Source organism: Mesoplodon bidens (genome assembly GCF_964165515.1).
Source record: "Mesoplodon bidens genome assembly, chromosome: 16".
NCBI lineage: Eukaryota > Metazoa > Chordata > Mammalia > Artiodactyla > Ziphiidae > Mesoplodon > Mesoplodon bidens.
Genome location: NC_138173.1, coordinates 42,274,025 through 42,294,787, shown reverse-complemented (window position 1 = coordinate 42,294,787; position 20,763 = coordinate 42,274,025). Strand labels below are relative to the sequence as shown.

The 20,763-nt window shown below is 37.0% G+C and overlaps 1 protein-coding gene and 1 pseudogene across 11 annotated transcripts in view; one reads left to right on the top strand and one right to left on the bottom strand.

Moving 5' to 3' along the window:
- Positions 1-18,418, bottom strand: part of VPS13B (vacuolar protein sorting 13 homolog B) — an 805,800-nt gene extending 787,382 nt beyond the window's left edge. For 5 of the 10 annotated variants that reach the window (XM_081258366.1, XM_081258373.1, XM_081258374.1 and 2 more), the window contains exons 1-3: positions 18,200-18,418; positions 17,463-17,641; positions 3,946-4,089 (exon numbers count right to left, since the gene is read on the bottom strand). In XM_081258366.1, coding sequence (XP_081114492.1) covers positions 3,946-4,089; positions 17,463-17,609 — 291 coding nt within the window. In that variant the 5' untranslated portion in view covers positions 17,610-17,641; positions 18,200-18,418. The other 5 variants (XM_081258369.1, XM_081258368.1, XM_081258370.1 and 2 more) reach the window with 5 other exon arrangements.
- Positions 4,430-5,799, top strand: LOC308630322 (heterogeneous nuclear ribonucleoprotein A1-like; annotated as a pseudogene). The gene has a single exon. The product of its transcript is annotated as a heterogeneous nuclear ribonucleoprotein A1-like (transcript).
- Positions 18,419-20,763: the final 2,345 nt, after the last annotated feature.

Genomic DNA, 20,763 nt, shown 5'->3' with positions numbered 1-20,763 from the left:
ACACACTGGGTAGCTAATAAACAACAGACATTTATTTCTCAAAGCTCTGGAGGCTAGGAAGTCCAAGGTCAAGGTACCAACCTGGTCTGGCGAGGGCCCTTTTTCTGGTTCACAGCCAGTGCCTTTTCATTGCATCCTCACCTGGCAGAAGGGGTTAGGGATCTCTCTGGAGCCTCTTTTAAAAGGCACTAATGGGGGCTTCCCTGGTGGCACAGTGGTTAAGAATCCGCCTGCCAATGCAGCGGACACGGGATCGAGCCCTGGTCCGGGAAGATCCCACATGCCGTGAAGCAACTAAGCCCGTGCACCATAACTACTGAGCCTGCGCTCTAGAGCCCGCAATCCACAACTACTGAGCCCATGTGCCACAACTACAGAAGCCCGAGCGCCTAGAGCCCGTGCTCCACAACAAGAGAAGCCACCGCAATGAGAAGCCCGCGCACTGCAACAAACAGTAGCCCCCGCTCTCCACAACTAGAGAAAGCCCACGTGCAGCAACGAAGACCTGACACAGCCAAAAATAAATAAATAAAATAAATAAATTTATTTTAAAAATTTTAAATTTTATAAATAAATAAAAGGCATTAATCTCATTCATGAGGTCTCCACTCTCATGACAAGCATCTTCCCAAGGCCCCACTTCCTAATATCATCATCTCTGGGGGTTAGGGCTTCAACATATGAATTTTGGGGGAACATACTCAAACCACAGCAGCAGTCAACCAGATTAATCCAGCCTCAGATAAGAGAATTAAAGTGTTAAGAAAATAAATAAAAAGCCATGTAAATATCGTTAATAGCCTTAGCAAAACTTCCAATAACCAATTTCCACCGCATCAAAACATGCAAGGAAAGAGGACAGGCAAGATTGCTCTGTAACTCTGAGCACTAACCAGGATTTAAAAGCACATATTGTGCTGGCCAAAGAGTTTGTTCAGTTAATGGATACGTTGTTCAATAAAGTTCCGGGTGAAAATGAAAAATGTTTTTACTTAAAACCAAATGAACTTTTTGGCCAACACAATACATTAACAAAAAGCTTAGTTTTTTTATCTCAAGTTTTGAATGGTACTTATAGTTTTGGTTTAGGTTCAAAAGATTTTTTAAAGTTTTTTTGTTTGTTTGTTTTTATGAATAACAAGTATCACTTCTATAAAGGGCCTTACAAACGGTTACATTTATTAGGTCAAAAGATTTTGAAAGTTTACTTTCTAGGTGGCACAAAGGCCAGAATAAATTAGTACTTTAAAAATAAATTTACTACTGTCTTTAGGTTGAAGAAGCTTTTTGCAAGACTTATTATTAACACGATGAGCAGAGAAAGCATACACAATGAAAGAATAAAAGAACTATGTAGCAAGTCTTGCCCTAGTTTACAGGTGAGGCCCACAGAGGATAAACAAAAATATGCAAAAGAAGAGGAGCACATAGTTAAATCTAAGTTACTGGTAAGGTTTTCATTCTTCAGCTGTATGCTGGGTCCACAAGTATTTATTAGATTAGCCTAGGGTGGAGAAAACTGGCTAAATAAACAAGTCAGACCTGGACCACTAGTGATAATGTGTCATGAATCAAATTCTGTGTCTCAAGTCCAAAAAAGAAAAAGAAAACAGTTCAAATCTACAGGATCTAAAGGTGGGTATGACTGACACAGATATGTCTCTCAGAGTAAATAGCATATTTACTAAGTGAAATATCAATATATTAAACTAATTCAGACTGGACATCAAGGTGACTTTATCTTACCAAACACAACAACTTGGTCACCTGCGCATCAAAAAAATCTCTATAATTAAAAATGATCACAAAGACATGTTAAGGAAGTATACTATAACTATTATCAAAGGAGTCACAATCATTATAAATCTCTTTTTCTAAGTAGCTTTTGTGGAAATTATATAAATATCTTACAATGCTTTTCAGTGCACTGATGAGTAAAATAAAAATCAACAAATGTTAGAATTTAATTGAACTTTACAAACTACACATGCCTTCTTATCAAGAAATTCAGCAATATTGTTTTTTGATAATGATGTTTTCTGAATAAACCTCAGATTTCTAACTTTTAAATTTCATTTTATTACATTCTCATACAATATTATTTTTAACAGATTCATACCTGTAACTCTAAAAGGCCCCTTCATTTAACCTACCATCCACACTAATTTTATTTAGAAAATAAGTCTTTTCTTCATTGTGCATCTATAATAATTTGAAATAATATAAATCAAATATGGGCTTACTCAATTTTACTAACACATATATAGTTTTTTAACTTAATTTCCTATTATACTAATCAAAGCTTAAAATAGGAAAATAAACTATTTTAAAATGTGTTTCATCTATAATGTTTTTACTAAGAAATTAATTCCAATCACTAGCATAAACTCAAGTATAACTCTCCAGGGGTGTACAATGCTGAATAATTTGTCCAAATGTCAACTGCAATTTTCAAAAATCCTTTCTACCTCAAAATTTTAAACATCTGTAAAAAATACTTGTTTTGAGAGTGGTTTACATTCATGACACTTGACCTTTTGCTGTACACACCACAAAATTCAAGTCTCAAATACCATATAAGCAGGAAATCTGATCATTCCTGCAGTAGCCATCTGCATGGTCCAATATCAAATATTAGTTCTAGGTTACACTAAGTCATGTGTTACAAATCTTTTTCTGCAGCCTCTATAATTAGTTGTAATTTGCCTCTTTTAAAATGTGTTTCTTATGGGACATCTGGCTTTGAAACTTCCACCTTCCCATTGAAAAAACACTTAGTGTCTGGATTTTTTTTTTTTCACTTAATATGTAGCACTGCATGGGTGGTATAACCAAGTCCAGACTTCTTTAAAAAAAATTAAATTCCAGGAACAGATGATGATTAAGAACCATTTAAGTATTACCAAATATAAATGTAAAATAAAACTTTGTTGCACATAACTATCTACAGATTCCTAAATCAATCTCCCAGATATTTAAAGTTCCCAAAATAAATTTTAATGAGAGTATAGCATTGGTCTACTCACTTCCAGGAACTACATTAGTTAAGTTAAATTGCATAATAAAGGTTTGGAATTAGAGATTTCACAGAAAGAAAAACAGTTTTGAGCCCAGTAGGTTCATATGACACTCAAAGTATCTACTGCAAATAGGAAATGATTTTAGTAATTTATAAATAACCTTTACTCATTTCACAGAAATTGAAATTTAATAATACTCATCAATTCACTTGATCTAGAAAGGCTTCCTTAAAACTGAAAATTAAATACAGGCTAAGGAAAAAGTAATAAAAATGAAAGACAGAGACACTACTTTTATACAGGATAAAAGTGGAAAAATTCATCACAATATGCTGCTGCCCAGACCTGTTTGCTTCCTAGATTAGAAAATTTTTGGTGGAAACTCCTTAAAATCACTATTATACCTTAACAAAAACACTGAAAAGAAATGTAACATGGGTCAGAGAAGAAAGAAGTCAGAAAAAAATCAGTTTCTGATGACAAAACTTCAAAGACACAATGAAATTAGGTATGAAGGGAAATTCAATATATTTTCATCTTCTCAAAAAATAACCTGAGAAATTTCCATCTTATTTAGAAATGTCACTTTGCAAAAATTCAAAAACCTTCACCTAAAAATTGGACACAATCAGGCCCCATTTCTAGCAGATATAGGTAATGAGCAATATGCATAATCCCTATTAAGTCTATGATGAGATTAAGTAAAATGAGTATGAAAATAACCATTAGGATGTTTTATCCAAATTTAAGAAAACCCTTTTGCAATTAATTATGTTACTTTAATAGGTATGTAAAAAAAAATTAAGTGTGTGAGCTAAGATTTGTTTATGTAAAACCTGACACATCCCAAAAGTTAAAAAAATATCAAATACTAATAACTATTAAAATTGGTTAATATAAACAACTAGGTTCAATAATTTCTTACCTGTATCCCATCTTTAAGTTTCAAAATACATTCCATTGTATTGATGGTAATTACCACTGGTTCTGAACCCAGTTTTGTCCATGGTACATGGATCCTCAGTTCGTGAATATGTCCACTTAAAAAAGTGAATGGTAATTTCAATTCCTTAAAACACAAAATATTAAATAAAATTTAGTAAGTGCTTAATATTTTTTTCATTCTAATATCCAAAATACTTTCTGAAAAGAAAAACAAAATTTCCAACACAAAAATATTCTGGAAATTACTTTTCATCAAAAAAGAGCATCGAGATATGTTCGGTAGGTTACTCCTTTCTACCCGTGGACGCCGCCAAGCAAGCATCGTTGACGTCTCCCTCCTCCACTGCCATCACGTCTAAGTCAGAGTCTCCCAAAGACCCCGAACAGCTGAGGCAGCTCTTCATCGGAGGTTTGAGGTTTGAAACAACCAATGAGTGTCTGAGGAGCCATTTTAAGCAATGGGGAACGCTCACAGATTGTGTGGTAATGAGGGATCCAAACACCAAGAACTCCAGAGGCTTCCGGTTTGTCACATATGCCACTGTGGAGAAGATGGATGCAGCCATGAATGCAAGGCCACATGAGGTGGATGGAAGAGTTGGGGAACCAAAGAGGGCCATCTCAAGAGAAGATTCTCAAAAGACCTGGTGCCCACTTAACTGTGAAAAAGATTTTTGTTGGTGGCATTAAAGAAGACACTGAAGAACATCACCTAAGAGACTGTTTTGAACAGTATGGGAAAACTGAAGTGATTGAAATCATGACTGACCGAGGCAGTGGCAAAAAGAGAGGCTTTGCTTTCATAACCTTTGATGAACATGACTCCGTAGACAAGACTGTCTTTCAGAAATACCACACTGTGAATGGCCACAACTGTGAAGTAAGGAAAGCCCTGTCTCAGCAAGAGATGGCTAGTGCCTCATCCAGCCAAAGAGGTCGAAGTGGTTCTGGAAACTTTGGTGGTGGTCGTGGAGGGGGGTTTGGTGGGAATGACAGCTTTGGTCGTGGAGGAAACTTCAGTGGTCGAGGTGGCTTTGGTGGCAGCGGCGGTGGTGGTGGGTATGGTGGCAGTGGGGATGGCAGTAATGGATTTGGTAATGATGGAAGCAATTCTGGAGGTGGTGGAAGCTACAATGATTTTGGCAATTAAAACAACCAATCTTCAAATTTTGGACCCATGAAAGGAGGAAACTTTGGAGGCAGAAGTTCTGGCCCCTATGGTGGTGGAGGCCAAAACTTTGCCAAACCACGAAACCAAGGTGGCTATGGAGGTTCCAGCAGCAGCAGTAGCTAGGGCAGTGGCAGAAGGTTTTAATTACTGCCAGGAAACAAAGCTTAGCAGGAGAGGAGATCCAGAGAAGTGACAGGGAAGCTACAGGTTACAAAAGATTTGTGAACTCAGCCAAGCACAGTGGTGGCAGGGCCTAGCTGCTACAAAGAACACATTTTAGACAATACTCATGTGTATGGGCAAAAAAACTCAAGGACTGTAATTGTGACTAATTGTATAACAGGTTATTTTAGTTTCTGTTCTGTGGAAAGTATAAAGCATTCCAACAAAGGGTTTTAATGTAGATTTTTTTTGTTTTTGCACCCATGCTGTTGATTGCATGATCATGATGCTGAATAAATGTGTCTTTAAAAAAAAAAAAAAGGCAGCATCAATGGACTTCCCTGGTGGCACAGTGGTTGAGAATCCACCTGCCAAGGCAGGGGACACAAGTTGGATCCCTGATCTGGGAAGATCCCACATGCCTCAGAACAACTAAGCCCGTGCGCCACAACTACTAAGCCTGTGCTCTAGAGCCCACGAGCCACAACTACTGAAGCCCGCGCACCTAGAGCCCGTGCTCACAACAAGAGAAGCCACCGCAATGAGAAGCCCACGCACAGCAACGAAGACCCAGCACAGCCAAAAATAAATAAATTTATTTTTTTTAAAAAGCAGCATCAAATAACTTGTTAAACTATAGTTAATGATAAACTACAAAAACTTATTGTGCAAGTTACATTTAATAAGCTACTTAACCTGTGCAGGCCTCTATTTCTTATTTTGCTAAATGGAAATAATAACAGAATATGATTGTAAGGCAAGTTTAAAGATGAGAACGGAATTAAAGATAGGAGAATGACCTGACAAAATAAAAACGGACCAACTTAGAAAAAAAATTTATTGAGCTTTACCTAATTAAAGATTGTACCTGGATACTATTTGGTCATAAATTCTAAGTGTTTTCTGACTGGTTTCCATTATTATTAAAAAGGTTAGACGTATGCTAACACATGTATATGGAATCTAAAAAAACGGTACTCATGAACCTAGTGGCAGGGCAGAAATAAAGACACAGACATAGAGAATGGACTTGAGGACACAGCAGGGGAAGGGGAAGCTGGGACAAAATGAGAGTAGCATTGACAAATACACACTACCAAATATAAAATGGATGGCTAGTGGGAAGCTGCTACATAGCACAGGGAGATTAGCTCAATGTTCTGTGATGACCTAGAAGGGTGGGATAGAGAGGGTGGGAGGGAGGCTCAAGAGGGAGGGGATATGGGGATATATGTATACATATAGCTCTGATTCACTTTGCTGGACAGCAGAAACTAACACAACAATGTAAAGCAGTTATGCTCCAGTAAAGATGAAAAATAAAAAGGCACTTCCTCTCAAAAAAAAAAAGGTTAGAAATGAAAACATAAATGTTACCACAATCACTTTATACTAAATTGTTTCACCTTCAGATAAAATATGTTACAAACCAACAAAAGAAAAAAACAAATTTGTATTTGGACTATATCTCAATCACATTACTGTAACTCTGTTTGTGAAAGTTAAGATAAATATTAAGCTATTCATTCATCTAAGAATTGTCCACCTACTTGGTTTAGCAACATAGTAGCAATATAGCTAAATATATACAGATAGTACAGCAAAGTGGTTAAGACCAATAACTCTAGAGTCAGCACAAGTGGATTTAATCCTACCTCTGCTACTTACTAGCACAATGACAATAGGTAAGTTGTATTAACGTATCTGTGTCTCAGTTTCTTTATCTGTAAAACTGGATAATAGTAGTGTGTTTGAGGATTAAATGAATTAATTTATATAAAGCACTTAGGACACTGTCTTCCTCAAAGAGCAATCAATATAAAGATGCTAACTATTTATTATTACAAACATACAAGCCTCCTTTATGTCTTCACAAGTTTTTTTAAAGGGCAGAATACTAAAAATCTATTTCTACTATTCTAATGGAATGTCACAATTTTTAAACAGTTCTCGTTATTTCATTAATTTTAAAGATGCAGTAATTTCTCCCAGCATTAATCAATGGGACAGATTATATTTTGATCAGTGTCTATAACGAAGACAATGTTTACTGAGCACATACTGTGTACCACACACTGCTTTAAACACTTTACCTGCATGCAAAATTTAGTCTTTGTAAGTACCCGAAAAAGTAAATACTATTATACCCACTTTACAGATAAAAAATCTGAGGCATGGAAAGGTCAACTAACTTTCAAAAATGACTCAGCTAGGAGCGCCGTGACTCAAAACCGGAAACTATGATGCCAGAGCCCTTGCTCTTATCAACAACTATACTGCACCTAACTTTCATTATGAGCACTGAATACATTTCCATTGGTTATACATCCATTTGGATAATGTTCCAATGACATCTCCATCTCTACCCTTGACTTGTGTAACAATGATATGTTTGTGAAATGGCTACCAAAACCGAAGTCTATGGGCACAAATTGGCTTTTCTTAGGGAGAAGTTAAAAGACACCTGAACCAAACTCAAGACCTTGGTATCCCCAGAATGCTACTAATCATCTGAATAACTAACAAAACACTAACACAAGAGGCAGCATTCTACATTAAAACATGGAATTTTGAACCATATGGCCCATGTTGGAGATCCAACTGAAGTTCAACACTTATTATCTGACTATAAGCAAGATCATTTCCATTTCCTCATCACAGAGTTCTTGTGATAAACAAATAAGAACACATTTATGCCTTGTAAAAGGCAAAAGAAAATGACGACTGGTATAATAAATGGATCATCCTGAGGTAACCACAAAGAAATGATTTTCTTTTCATTCCTTTTCCTTCTCAAAATATATTGTACAACTTAAAAATATTCTATTTTCTTGTAACTACTTAGAAATACATTGTGAAAAATACATCCCTAAAACCAGAATATCTATGGCTGCACAAAGGATATAGTAATGAAAAATTTAATTAGAGGATTGATTAGCTCTCATAAATATAATTCTAGGTAAGCAATTAAAAAATATTCTCACACAGAAAAAAGGGATACTTGAAAAATGAATATAGCAGGCCACAAAAGCAAAAACAGATGAAAAGGACTACATCAAACCTAAAAACCTCCACAGAGCAAAGAAAACACTCAGCAAAGTGGAAAGGCAACCCACATGAGAGAAACTATTTCTAAACCATATTATCTGATAAGGGGTTAAAATCTAGAATATAAAAAGAACTACGACAACTCAACAACAAAAAAACAAATAATCCAATTTTTAAAATGGGGAAATGACTCAAATAGACATTTTCAAAAAAACATATACAAATGGCCAGCAAATAGAGGAAAACATGCTTACCATCATTAATTGTCAGAGAAATGCAAATCAAAACCACAATGACATATCATCTCATACCTGTTATAATGGCACCTATCCAAAAAAAAAAAAAAAACCCACCACAGGAAGTGATAAGTGTGGTGAGTATATGAAGAACGTAGAACACTTGTGCACTGTTGATGAAAAGGTAAAATGGTGCAGCCACTATAGAAAACAGTATGGAGATTCTTCAAACAGTTAAAAACAGAATTACCATATGATCCAGCGATCTCAGTTCTGAGCACAAACTAAAAAGAACTGAAACCAGTATCTTGAAAACATATTTGTACAACCATATTTTTTGCAGCAATATTCACAATAGTCAAGAGGTAGATACAACCTAATGTCCACTGAAAGATAAATGCATAAAGAAAATGTGGTATATACACATGATGAAATATTATTCAGTCTTTAAAAAGGAAATTCTGTCATATGCTCCAACATATAATGAACCTCAAGGACATTGTACTAAATGAAATAAGCCAGTCACACAAAGACAAATATTGTCTGATTCCACTGCTATAATGTACCTAAATTAGTCAAATTCTTAGACACATATGTAGAACAGTGGTTGCCAGGGGCGGGGGGAAGAGAGAAAAGGGAAGTAGTTTTTCAGTGGGTACAGAACTTAAGTTTTGGAAGATGAAAAGTTCTAGAGATCGGCTGAACAACAATGTATTGGGTTGGCCAAAAAGCACATTCAGGTTTTTCTGTAATACATTATGGAAGAACCCAAAGAAACTTTTTGGCCACCCCAATATATATAATTAACACAACTATCCACTTAAAAATGGTTAAGATGGTAAATTTTATGCTATATGCTTTTTACCACAAAATAAAAATGAATGTAAGACAGGACTTCAAGAATTCTAAGTTAGAAGGTTGGCAAATCCTCTCCCCAGAAAGCAGTGACAAAACTGGACAAAGTTATTAAAAACAACAGAAATCTCAGGGGCAATAAGGGAAGGCCACCCTGAGGTCACAACAGCAGTTGGTGCAAGAAACTAAACAGAAGACCAGCCAGAAAATTAACAGAGAAATCCAGAGAACAAGACAGCCAAAGATGGCCTTGCTATGACCTCAGTATCCCTGGTAACCTGGAAAGCTATATGTATGTGCCAGGCTGTGCTTACTTAGACGACACTGGAGAGACCCCTAACAATCTACTCATCCTTGGTTGACCAAGAAGCCTTGTAAACAAAGTAAGTAAAAACATGGATCAGATTTGTAAACTCCTTGAACTTTGAAAGCATTATCCAGTACATGTATATGTCCCATGCCAAAGAATAGAAGCCTTATTGGTTCAAAAGTTTAAACAACCTCTAGCCAATCACTGGCTGATGACTCAATTATAGTGACCCAGGGGTAATCCCTAGAAAGCCAAGCCTAAAAACAGAAAGAACTGGGGGAGAAAAAAAAAAAAAGCTGAGCACAGTCATCAGAGGCCACACACTGCAGAGGAAACAGACACCACAAATTTAGCCCAGGCAAGGCACTAAACAAATACATAAACCAATAGCAACAACAAATATCCCCAGAGGGAAGAAATCAGAATGCAGAGTTGCTAAAACATATTATCCAAAACATCCAGTTTTCAACTAAAAATTGTGAAACATGAAAAGCATGCAAAGTAGTCAATAGAAACTATCTCTGAGGATGCTCAAATGTAGGACTTACTACACAGGACTTCAAAACATCTATTATAAATATGTTCAAAGAAATAAAGGAAGCTATATTTAAACAATTAAAGGAATATATGACCACAATGATTCATCAAGTAGAGAATACCAAGAATGAGATAGAAATTATAAAAAAAAAAACCAAATAGAAATTTTTGAGTTTAAAAATACAATAAGTGAAATTAAAAATTCACTGAAAGAGCCCAACATCAGATTTGAGCTGGCAGAAGAAAGAATCAGCAAATCCACACCCCGACATATCAAAGCAAAAACTTCAAAAGCCTAGGACAAGAAGAAAATCTTGAAAGCAGAAACAGAAAATCAACTTGTCACATACAAGAAAACTCTTAGTAGATTAAAAGCTAACTTGTCATTACAAACAATAAAGGCAAAAAGGCAGTGAGGTGATATATTTAAATAACAAAAGAAAATAACCATCAACCAAAAATCCTATATCCAGCAAAAGTATACTTCAAAAATGAAGGTGAAATAAAGGCATACTGAAATAAACAAAGTCTCAGGTAATTCTTTGTAACAGAATACTAAAAGAAGTTCTTTGGACCGAAAGGAAGCAATACCAGATTGTAACTCAAAGCCACACAAACAGCACTAATAAAAGTATATATGTAGACAATTATTAAAAGACAGTATAAATGTTTTCTTCTTTTTTCTTCTGATTCAAAAGGCAATCACAAAAAACAATTATAACATTGATATATTAGGTTTATAACAAAGAAATGCAATATATGTGAAAATAGTACCACAAAGGAGGGAGAAGAAATGAAGCTACAGTGGAGAAAGTTTCTGTACTTTAATGGAATAAAGTTAGCATTAATCTCAAATAGACTGTGATAAATTAGATGCATATTGTAATCCTCTAAGCAACCACTAAGAAAATAACTCAAAATAAATTAAAAATCAAAGGAATAAGGCCTCCCTGGTGGCGCAGTGGTTGAGAGTCCGCCTGCCAATGCGGGGGATACGGGTTCGTGCCCCGGTCTGGGAGGATCCCATATGCCGCGGAGCGGCTGGGCCCGTGAGCCATGGCCGCTGAGCCTGCGCGTCCGGAGCCTGTGCTCCGCGGCGGGAGAGGCCACAGCAGTGAGAGGCCTGCGTACCGCAAAAAAAAAAAAAAAAAAAAATCAAAGGAATTAAAATGCAATACTAAAAAATATCTACTTACTAGTAAAGAAAGTAGCAAAGGATTATGAGAGAAACAAAACAGACATGAGACACTTAGAAAATAGCAAAATGGTAGACAGAAATCCAACCACATGAATAAAAACATAATGTGAATGGATTAAATATTCCTATCAAAAGACAAAGATTGCTTCCATGTCCTGGCTATTGTAAATAGTGCTGCAATGAACACTGGGGTGCATGTGTCTTTCTGAATTACGGTTTTCTCTGGGTATATTGCCAGTAGTGGGATTGCTGGGTCATATGGCAGTTCTATTTTTAGTTTTTTAAGGAACCTCCATACTGTTCTCCATAGTGGCTATATCAATTTACATTCCCACCAACAGTGTAAGAGGGTTCCGTTTTCTCCACACCCTCTCCAGCATTTGCTGTTTGTACATTTTTTGATGATGACCATTCTGACTGGTGTGAGGTGATACCTCACTGTAGTTTTGATTTGCACTTCTCTAATAATTAGTGATGCTGAGCATCTTTTCATGTGTTTGCTGGCCGTCTGTATGTCTTCTTTGGAGAAAGGTCTACTTAGGTCTTCTGCCCATTTTTTGATTGGGTTGTTTTTTTTTTTTTTGACATTGAGCTAAATGAGCTTTTTGTATATTCTGGAGACTAATCCTTTGTCAGTTGCTTCATTTGCAAATATTTTCTCCCACTCTGAGGGCTGTCTTTTCATCAACAGAGGAATGGATAAAGAAGATGTGGTACATATATACAGTGGAATATTACTCAGCCATAAAAAAGTAATGAAATTGGGTCATTTGCAGAGATGTGGATGGACCTAGAGACTGTCATAGAGAGTGAAGTAAGTCAGAAAGAGAAAAACAAATATCGTATATTAACACGTATATGTGGAATCTAGAAAAATGGTACAGATGATCTTCTTTGCAAACCAGAAATAGAGACACAGACATAGAGAACAAACGATGCCAAGGGTGAAGGGTGGCAGGGTGGAATGAACTGGGAGATTGGGATAGTGATACTATGTATAAAATAGATAACTAACGAGAACATACTATATAGAACAGGGAACTACTCAATGCTCCGTGGTGACCTAACTGGGAAGAAAATTCAAAAAAGAGGGGATACATGTATATGTATAGCTGATTCATTTTGCTATACAGCAGAAACTAACACAACATTGTAAAGCAACTATACTCCAATAAAAATATTTTAAAAAGAGGAAAATATAAAACATATATGAGCATAGCAACAGAGCCCCAAAATACATAAATCAAAAACTGACAAAAGTGAGAAAAGAAATAATTCAATAACTTACAATAATAAACAGAACAGACAGAAAATCAACAAAGATAAAGAAGACCTGAAAAACACTATCAACCAATTTAGACCTTACATCTATAAACCATTCCATCCAACATCTGCAAAAATACACTGCTATCTCAAGGAAAACCAGAAAACGTTTGAACTGAATGAAAATAAAAACACAACATACCAAAATTCATAGGATGCAGCTAAAGAAACGTAGAGCTGTAAATGTCTATAGTAGAAAAAGAGAACTATCTCAAATCAATAACCTAGGCTTCTACCTGCAGGCAGCAGAAAAACAAACTAAACCAAACTAAACAAGCTAACCCAAACTGAACAAAAACAAGGACCACAATACCAAAAAAGGCAGGAGAGGAAGAGGGCAAATGCAGTTAAACTATTGTAAGATTATTCAGGAAATGGTAAGAATGCTAATTTAAGGTAGATGCCAATAAGTCAAATATCCATTTTGTAATCTTTAGAGAAGCAACTGAAATAATTTTTAAAAGAGTATAATTAAAAAGACTTTAAGGCAAAAAGAATTACTAGCATGAATGAAAGAGGACACATTTCAGAATGATTTTTTTTAAGTATATTCAACAATAAGGTATCACAGTACTGAATCTGTATGCACTTAACAATGTAACTTCAAGGTATATAAAGTGAAGGTTGGCAAAACTATAAAAGGGAAGTAGACAAATCCACAGTCATAGTTGGAGATGTTAACCATTAACATACCTTTCTTAGTAATTGACAGAACAAGCAGACAATGAAAATCCATATGGATTTATAAGCTTCGAAGAACTCTAATAACCAATTTGAAGCAACTGACATTTATGGAAGAATAAGGCAACAACTGTAGGATACACATTTCTCATCAATTACACATGGAATATTTACAAAAATAAAATTTTGACCATATAGTGTCATAAATTATACTGGATCAAAATCATACAGAGAATGTGCTGACCACAATGCAGTTAAATTAGAAATCAATAACAGAAAGATAATTATTCCCTAAATGTTTGGAAATTAAGCAACACACTTCTAAATAACCCATGGATTAAAGAAGAAATCAAAATGGAATTTTAAATTTTTTAAGCTGAATAATAATGAAAAGACAACATATAAAATTGTGGTGATAAAACTAAATAGATGGTTAAAGAAAAATGTACAGTATTCAGTGCACATATTAGAGTAGAAAAGGGTTGAAGAAAATCAATAACCTAAGCTTCCACCTCAAGAAGCTAGAGAAAACAATGGCAAATCAAATCCAAAGAAACAGGAAAAAAAAGAAATGATTAAAAAAAATAAGAGCAGAAATACATTACAGGGACTTCCCTGGTGGCACAGTGGTTGAGAATCCACCTGCTAATGCAGGGGACACGGGTTTGAGCCCTGGTCCAGGAAGATCCCACATGCCACAGAGCAACAAAGCCTATGTGCCACAACTACTGAGCCTGTGCTCTAGAGCCCGTGAGCCACAACTACTGAGCCCTCATGCCACAACTACTGAAGCCCACGTGCCTAGAGCCCGTGCTCCACAACGAGAAGCCACCACAATGAGAAGCCTGCGCACCGCAACAAAGAGTAGCCCCTGCTCGCCTCAACTAAAGAAAGCCCACGCACAGCAAAGAAGACCCAACACAGACAAAAATAAGTAAATAAATAAATAAATTTATTTTTTTAAAAAAAGAAATACATTACGAAGAAAACAGGAATACAATAGAAAAAAAATCAATAAAGTTGGGTTTTGACTAATTTTAATAAAGCCCTAGCAATACTAATGAAAATACAAATTACTAATATAAGCATTGAAAAGAGGATATCATAACAGTTCCTAGATTTTTTTAAGGCAACTTTAAAATGAAAAACAAACAAAAAAACCCAACTTTATGGCTTAAATATGACAACTTAGAGCAGAGGCAAGCAAACTTTTTCAGTAAGGAGCAGATAGTAAATATTTCAGGCTTTTGCAAGCCATGCAGACTCTGTTCCAGCACTTAACCCTGTCGTTTTAGCTTGCAAAAGCAGCCAACATGTAAACGAATGAGAATAGCTGGGCTCCAATAAAATTTTATTTACAAAGTTAGGCCCACACCATTGTTTGCTGATTTTGAGGAAATGGAGAAATTCCTTGAAAAGCATAACTAACCAAAACTAACAAAAGGAGAAACAGAAATCTAAACAGTCCTATATCTGTTAAAGAAATTAAATCAGGAATTAAAAACTTTCCAACTAAGAAAACTCCTAACTAGCATGACTTCATGATTAATTTTTCCTAACATTTAAAAAACTGGTAAGGGGCAGCGAAGGGATAAATTGGGAGACTGGGATTGACATATACACACTACTATATGTAAAACAGATAACTAATAAGGGCCTACTGTGTAGCACAGGGAACTCTACTCAGTACTCTGTAATGACCTATATGGGGGAAGAATATAAAAAAAGAGTGGATATATGTATATGTATAACTGATTCACTTTGCTGTACAGCATAACTAACACAACATTGTAAATCAAGTAGACTCTGATAAAAATTTTTTAATTAAATTTTTAAAATGTTAAAATAAAGGAAAAAAGTTGGAGATCTCACATTTCCTGATTTCAAAACTTACTACAAAGTCATGGTAATCAAAACAATGTGATACTGACATAAAGACAGACATACAGACCAATGGAATCATATGGAGGGCCCAGAAATAAACCCTCCTATCAATGACCATTTGATTTTCAAGAAGGGTGCCAAGATCATTCAGTAGGGAAAGGACAGTCTTCGACAAACGATGTTAGGAAAACTGAATAACCATATGCAAAAAAATATGAAGTTGGATCCTTGTACCACATATAAAAATTAACTCAAAAGGGATCAAATACCTAAATGTGAGAGCTAAAACTATAAAACTCTTAGAAGAAAACATAGGGGAAAAGCTTCATGACACTGGATTTGGCAATGATTTCTTGGATATAACACCAAAAGCCCAGGCATCAGAAGAAAAAGTTGTAAGTTGGACTTCATCAAAATTTAAAACTTTGGTTCTGCAGAGGATACTATCAACAGCGTCAAAAGACAACCCACAATGGGAGATGAGACTTGCACATCGTATCTGATAAGGAATTGACATCCAGGATATATAAATTCCTACAACTCAGTAACAACAAAATAACTTTTTAAAATGGGCAAAGGACTTGAACAGACATTTCTCCAAAGAAGATACACAAACAGCCAATAGGACAGGGAAAGGCTATTAATTAACAAACTTACCGAGTAACAGCAAAAAATGTGAAGTAACTGGAACTCCCACACATTACTGGTGAGAATCTAAATTGGTACAACCACTCTGGAAAACTATTTGGCAGTATCCATTAAAGCTAAATATATGCCTGCCTCCTAGGTATGCATCTAAAGGAAATCAACACCTCTGTCCAATACAAGAATGTTCTTAAGAGCTTTCTTCGTAATTGTCAAAAGCAGAAAAAATCCAAATGTACCTCAAAAGGAAAATATATAAACTGTGAATCTTTATACAATGGAATACCACAAGGCAATACAAAGAATAAACTGTCATTTATTCAAGAACCTGGGTTAATCTTGGCCATAATGTGGAACAAAAGAATTCAAACACAAGTGATTCTCATTTAGTTAAGTTTCAAGAACAGCTTCAAGAAACTTATCTGTGTTGATAAAAGTCAGAACAGCTGTCACTTGTTTTAGAGGTGGGGTACTAATTACAAAAAGGCAAGGAGAGCATTTTGGGGTGCGGGAAATATTTTATTTCTTGATCTGGATAGTGGTTACACAGGTGTATGCATATGCTAAATTTAAGCTGTATACTTAGGATTTGTGCTCATTAAAAAACAATGAAAATATTAAGATAATCAACCTTGGAGAGAGGAAGGGGAAGAAACCAAGAATATTATTTCTCAGTGTTAACTCCAGGTTATTCCATAGTACAGCAAGCAGTGGAATATAACTCAAAGTTACCAATAACATCACCATCAGATTGTCTTCCCTTATCTCCTAAAAAGCAGTTGGTCTCTTGACTCCTGAGTTTCCAGAGATAATTTTTGTATTCTCAAGCCTAAAAGAATTGCCTGGCATATGTTAATAAGGGTACTAAGTGAATTAATAAATGTATGAACTTTGAAGTTACAGTTCATTTACATCAGACCATTCCCATGTTAAAAAAAAAAAAAGACTTAAAAAGTGATTAAGAAGTTTTCAACTATGCTGGCATTCTCAATCTGTCTGTCTATTCAATATTCTGAGGATGTCATGGGTAATGACATTTTTCCCACTAAGAGAACTTTCCTCAAGATGTGACCTTGCTGTCTTTCGCACCCCTTCGTTCCCCAAAAAGGAAAAAGGGAATATTTTCCAGCGTCATACAGAATCCTACCAATGTAAATTAGCATATTCGGTAAAGCTTAAGAACTGAGTAACAGGGTGAAAATTCTGACAAGAACAATGAAATTTTTTTTCTATCTGTTGCGGCAATTTGGGGGATTATGATTCTAATAATCCATCACTAGTAACAAACCATTAAAAAAAAATTCTGTAAAGCAAGGTCTCTAGTTCAAGATAGCCCAAAATACATTAGCAGAAAAACTAAGCTTTTAAAGCATAGTCAGAGTGTAGGAAAGCACACATTACTTCTAAGCAGGCTGAAAATGTTTTCAGTGACAGCTACACCGCTTACCTGCTCCAGCACATCCAATTTTAACTCCAGCTTGCTGAGAACCACGTCTCCGCCCCATAGTGAAAGCTGTAGATCTGAAGGCTTTAAGTTCTTGATGTAGCGATTCACATAGCTCATTAAAATTGGAGTCACATATGACTCCAGCATTCTTTAAGGTACAGAGGAGTCAAAGTCAGAAGCTGAAAGGGGTAAAGACAGAAACATTAGAGGTAACTGAGTCTGTGGTGCATTCCTTAAGGAAAAGGCATTTCTCAGGAAAGGTTTAAGAGGCCGAAAAGCAACAGTCCCCACCACAGCGGCCGCTCGCCTTCTCCCAGAAGCAGAGAAAACTCAAATGGACTCTGCTCCAGCCACGGCTGCCCCACTAGTACAACTCCCCTCAACTCGCCTGGCGAGGAGTGGGAGGAAGAGGTGGTGACCTAAAGAAAGCGGGTCCCCTGGAGTGGGAAAATGAGGAGAGGCAGGCTCGCCTTTGGCCGCCGCACCCCTCCCTTAGCCAGCCCAGCCGCCCCAGGAGGCCCTCGCCCCCTGTAACCCGGCCGGATCTACCACCGTAGAAACAGAGCCAGAAGCAGGCCGTACGCCTCTCGCCGTATTGCACCCTCGGGTGACACGCCGAAGAGTACCGTGGCGTCTCCTCCACCTCCCGGTACCCGGCACCCGCCTGCGGAGGCGGCGCAGCTCCCGTACCGCGCCACTTCCGGGTGTGCCCCGCTCGGAGCTCGAAACAAACTAACCCTCCACCGCCACCACTCGACTCCGCAGCAGGGCCGGAGTTCTCAGGCTGGAGAAGCCATTCAGTGCGTCTTCTAGGAGGAGACCGCTGGCGCTGGGCCAGCCTGCGTCTCCGCTCCGACTCCGCTAGTGGTTCGCACAAAGCTCTAGGAAGTGCGCGGGGGAGGTGGGCGGACCGGTAAAGCGGAGACACCGGAGATCCGGAAGTGGTGCTTCGGCAAGAGAGCAACTGAGGTGGAGATCGAGTCCGAGTGAGGAAGCACGGAGGGCAAATAGGTCCGATGAGGAAGAAGAAAGCGGGTCCTAGTGTTTAAAGCCCTGAAAACCAAGTGGTTTTTGTTTTTCTTAGGAAATGGAAGGCCTGGAAAGAACTTGGGTTCAGTGCGCAGAGCAATAGCAATAAGGCTGCAGGTGGGGTGGGGGGGGGTAAATTTAGATCGAGAGCTTCATTTGCCGGGGGAAAGGAGAAGCTGAAGGGATCAGGATTAGGGGAATGCGTTTTGACCAAACGTGTAGACGAGCTCTCGCGTTCTTTTACTTTGGCGAAGGAGTGGTTTAGTATGTTTAAATTTGTGCAGGGAAGGAATAAAGAGAAAATCGTGGAGGTCCATTGAATTGCAGTCCGATATATGGAACTTCAGAAAAGAGGTAGGAATAGCAGAAGGAAATGAGACTCTTAGAGAAAGTGAAAAGAAATAGCTGACAGAGAATGAATTCAAAGTTTTTTAAGGGTCAGTGTCGGTTTTATTGGGCTGAAATGAATGTATAAAATACTACCTTTCCTTCTAGTATTTTGCAAGCTTAAAAAGTCAAGAAACTCAAACACCCAACACCGGATAAACACCTATATACTGGGTTTAAAGGGATAGCATAGGACATGCTGACTAATTTTTGACCAGTATTTACTATTTTTGGTAACCTCTGAAGAAGACACCTACCACTGCATTTTGAAAATAGACTTTACTTACAAGGTTATTAAAATATCCACCCATGTTGTCGTTGCATTTAATTGAAAACACTTCCTAAGTAAATTCCTAAAACTCTATTGGAATTCAATTTAAGATTTCTTTTCTTTTTAATTTTTGAATTTTATTTTATTTTTTTATACAGCAGGTTCTTATTAGTTATCCATTTTATACATATTAGTGTATATGTCAATCCCAGTCTCCCAATTCATTGGTGGTATGATGAAGTTGAGGTTTCTTGAAAGAGTTTTACAAAACTGACATAGGAAAGAGGCATAAGTGAGGATGCCAAGGTGTTTAGATCTGTTTTGTTAATGAAAATAAGGAACTAAGTTTCAAAAAGAAAGAAGGTGGGGGGGTTGGAGAAAGAGAAAGGAAGGAAGGAAAAAAAAAAAGGAAAGAAAGAGAAGCAGCTAATGGCTAATTCAGAGCAACTGTCCTCTCACAAAAAGCCTTGATGAATAACCCAAGTAACTTGGGTCTTATTAAAGAATACTAAATCAGCCAATTAACTTATCCAAGTAATTAGTTATCTGCTTCACTTGAAAAGTGAAGAGGTTGAAGCCATGGCTCAGAAGTTTTCATATAAATAGTTCCACTAATTGTTTGAAAGCCCTAGGTGGTCTAGAGCAGGAGCTCCAAGTCCTGTTATTCTGCTAGGGAAGAAAAAGGGCCTAGTCTTATTTGTGTGGCAATTTAATAAATGAGACCAATATATTAAGATAACTTCGCCAGATATTTTTTAACAACTTTACTGGACTATAACTTTGAAATAGTGTGTTAGTTTCTGCTTTATAGCAAACAAACAGCTATACGTATACATATATCCCCATATCTCCTCTCTCTTGCAGTTCCCTCCCACCCTTCCTATCCCCCCCTCCCTATCCCCCCCCCTAGGTGGTCACAAAGCACTGAGCTGTCCTCCCTGTGCTATGCGACTGCTTCCCACTAGCTATTTTACATTTGGTAGTGTATAGAAATCCATGCCACTCTCTCACTTGGCCCCAGCTTATCCTTCACCCTCCCCGTGTCCTCAAGTCCATTCTCAACGTCTGCGTCTTTATTCCTCTCCTGCCCCTAGGTTCTTCATAGCCATTTTTTTTTAGATTCCATATATATATGTTAGCATACGAATTTGTATTTCTGTTTCTGACTTACTTCACTCTGTATGACAGACTCTAGGTCTATCCACCTCACTACAAATAACTCAATTTCGTTGCTTTTTATGGCTGACTAATAGTCCATTGTATATATATGCCACATCTTCTTTATCCATTCATCTGTCGATGGACACTTAGGTTGCTTCCATGTCCTGGCTATTGTAAATAGAGCTGCAATGAACACTTTGGTACGTGAATGTGTTTGGGTTTTTTTTTTTTAACATCTTAATTGGAGTATAATTGCTTTACAATGGTGTGTTAGTTTCTGCTTTATAACAAAGTGAATCAGTTATACATATACATATGTTCCCATATCTCTTCTCTCTTCCATCTCCCTCCCTCCCAACCTCCCTATCCCACCCCTCTAGGTGGTCACAAACCACCAAGCTGATCTCCCTGTGCTATGCAGCTACTTCCCATTAGCTATCTGTTTTACATTTG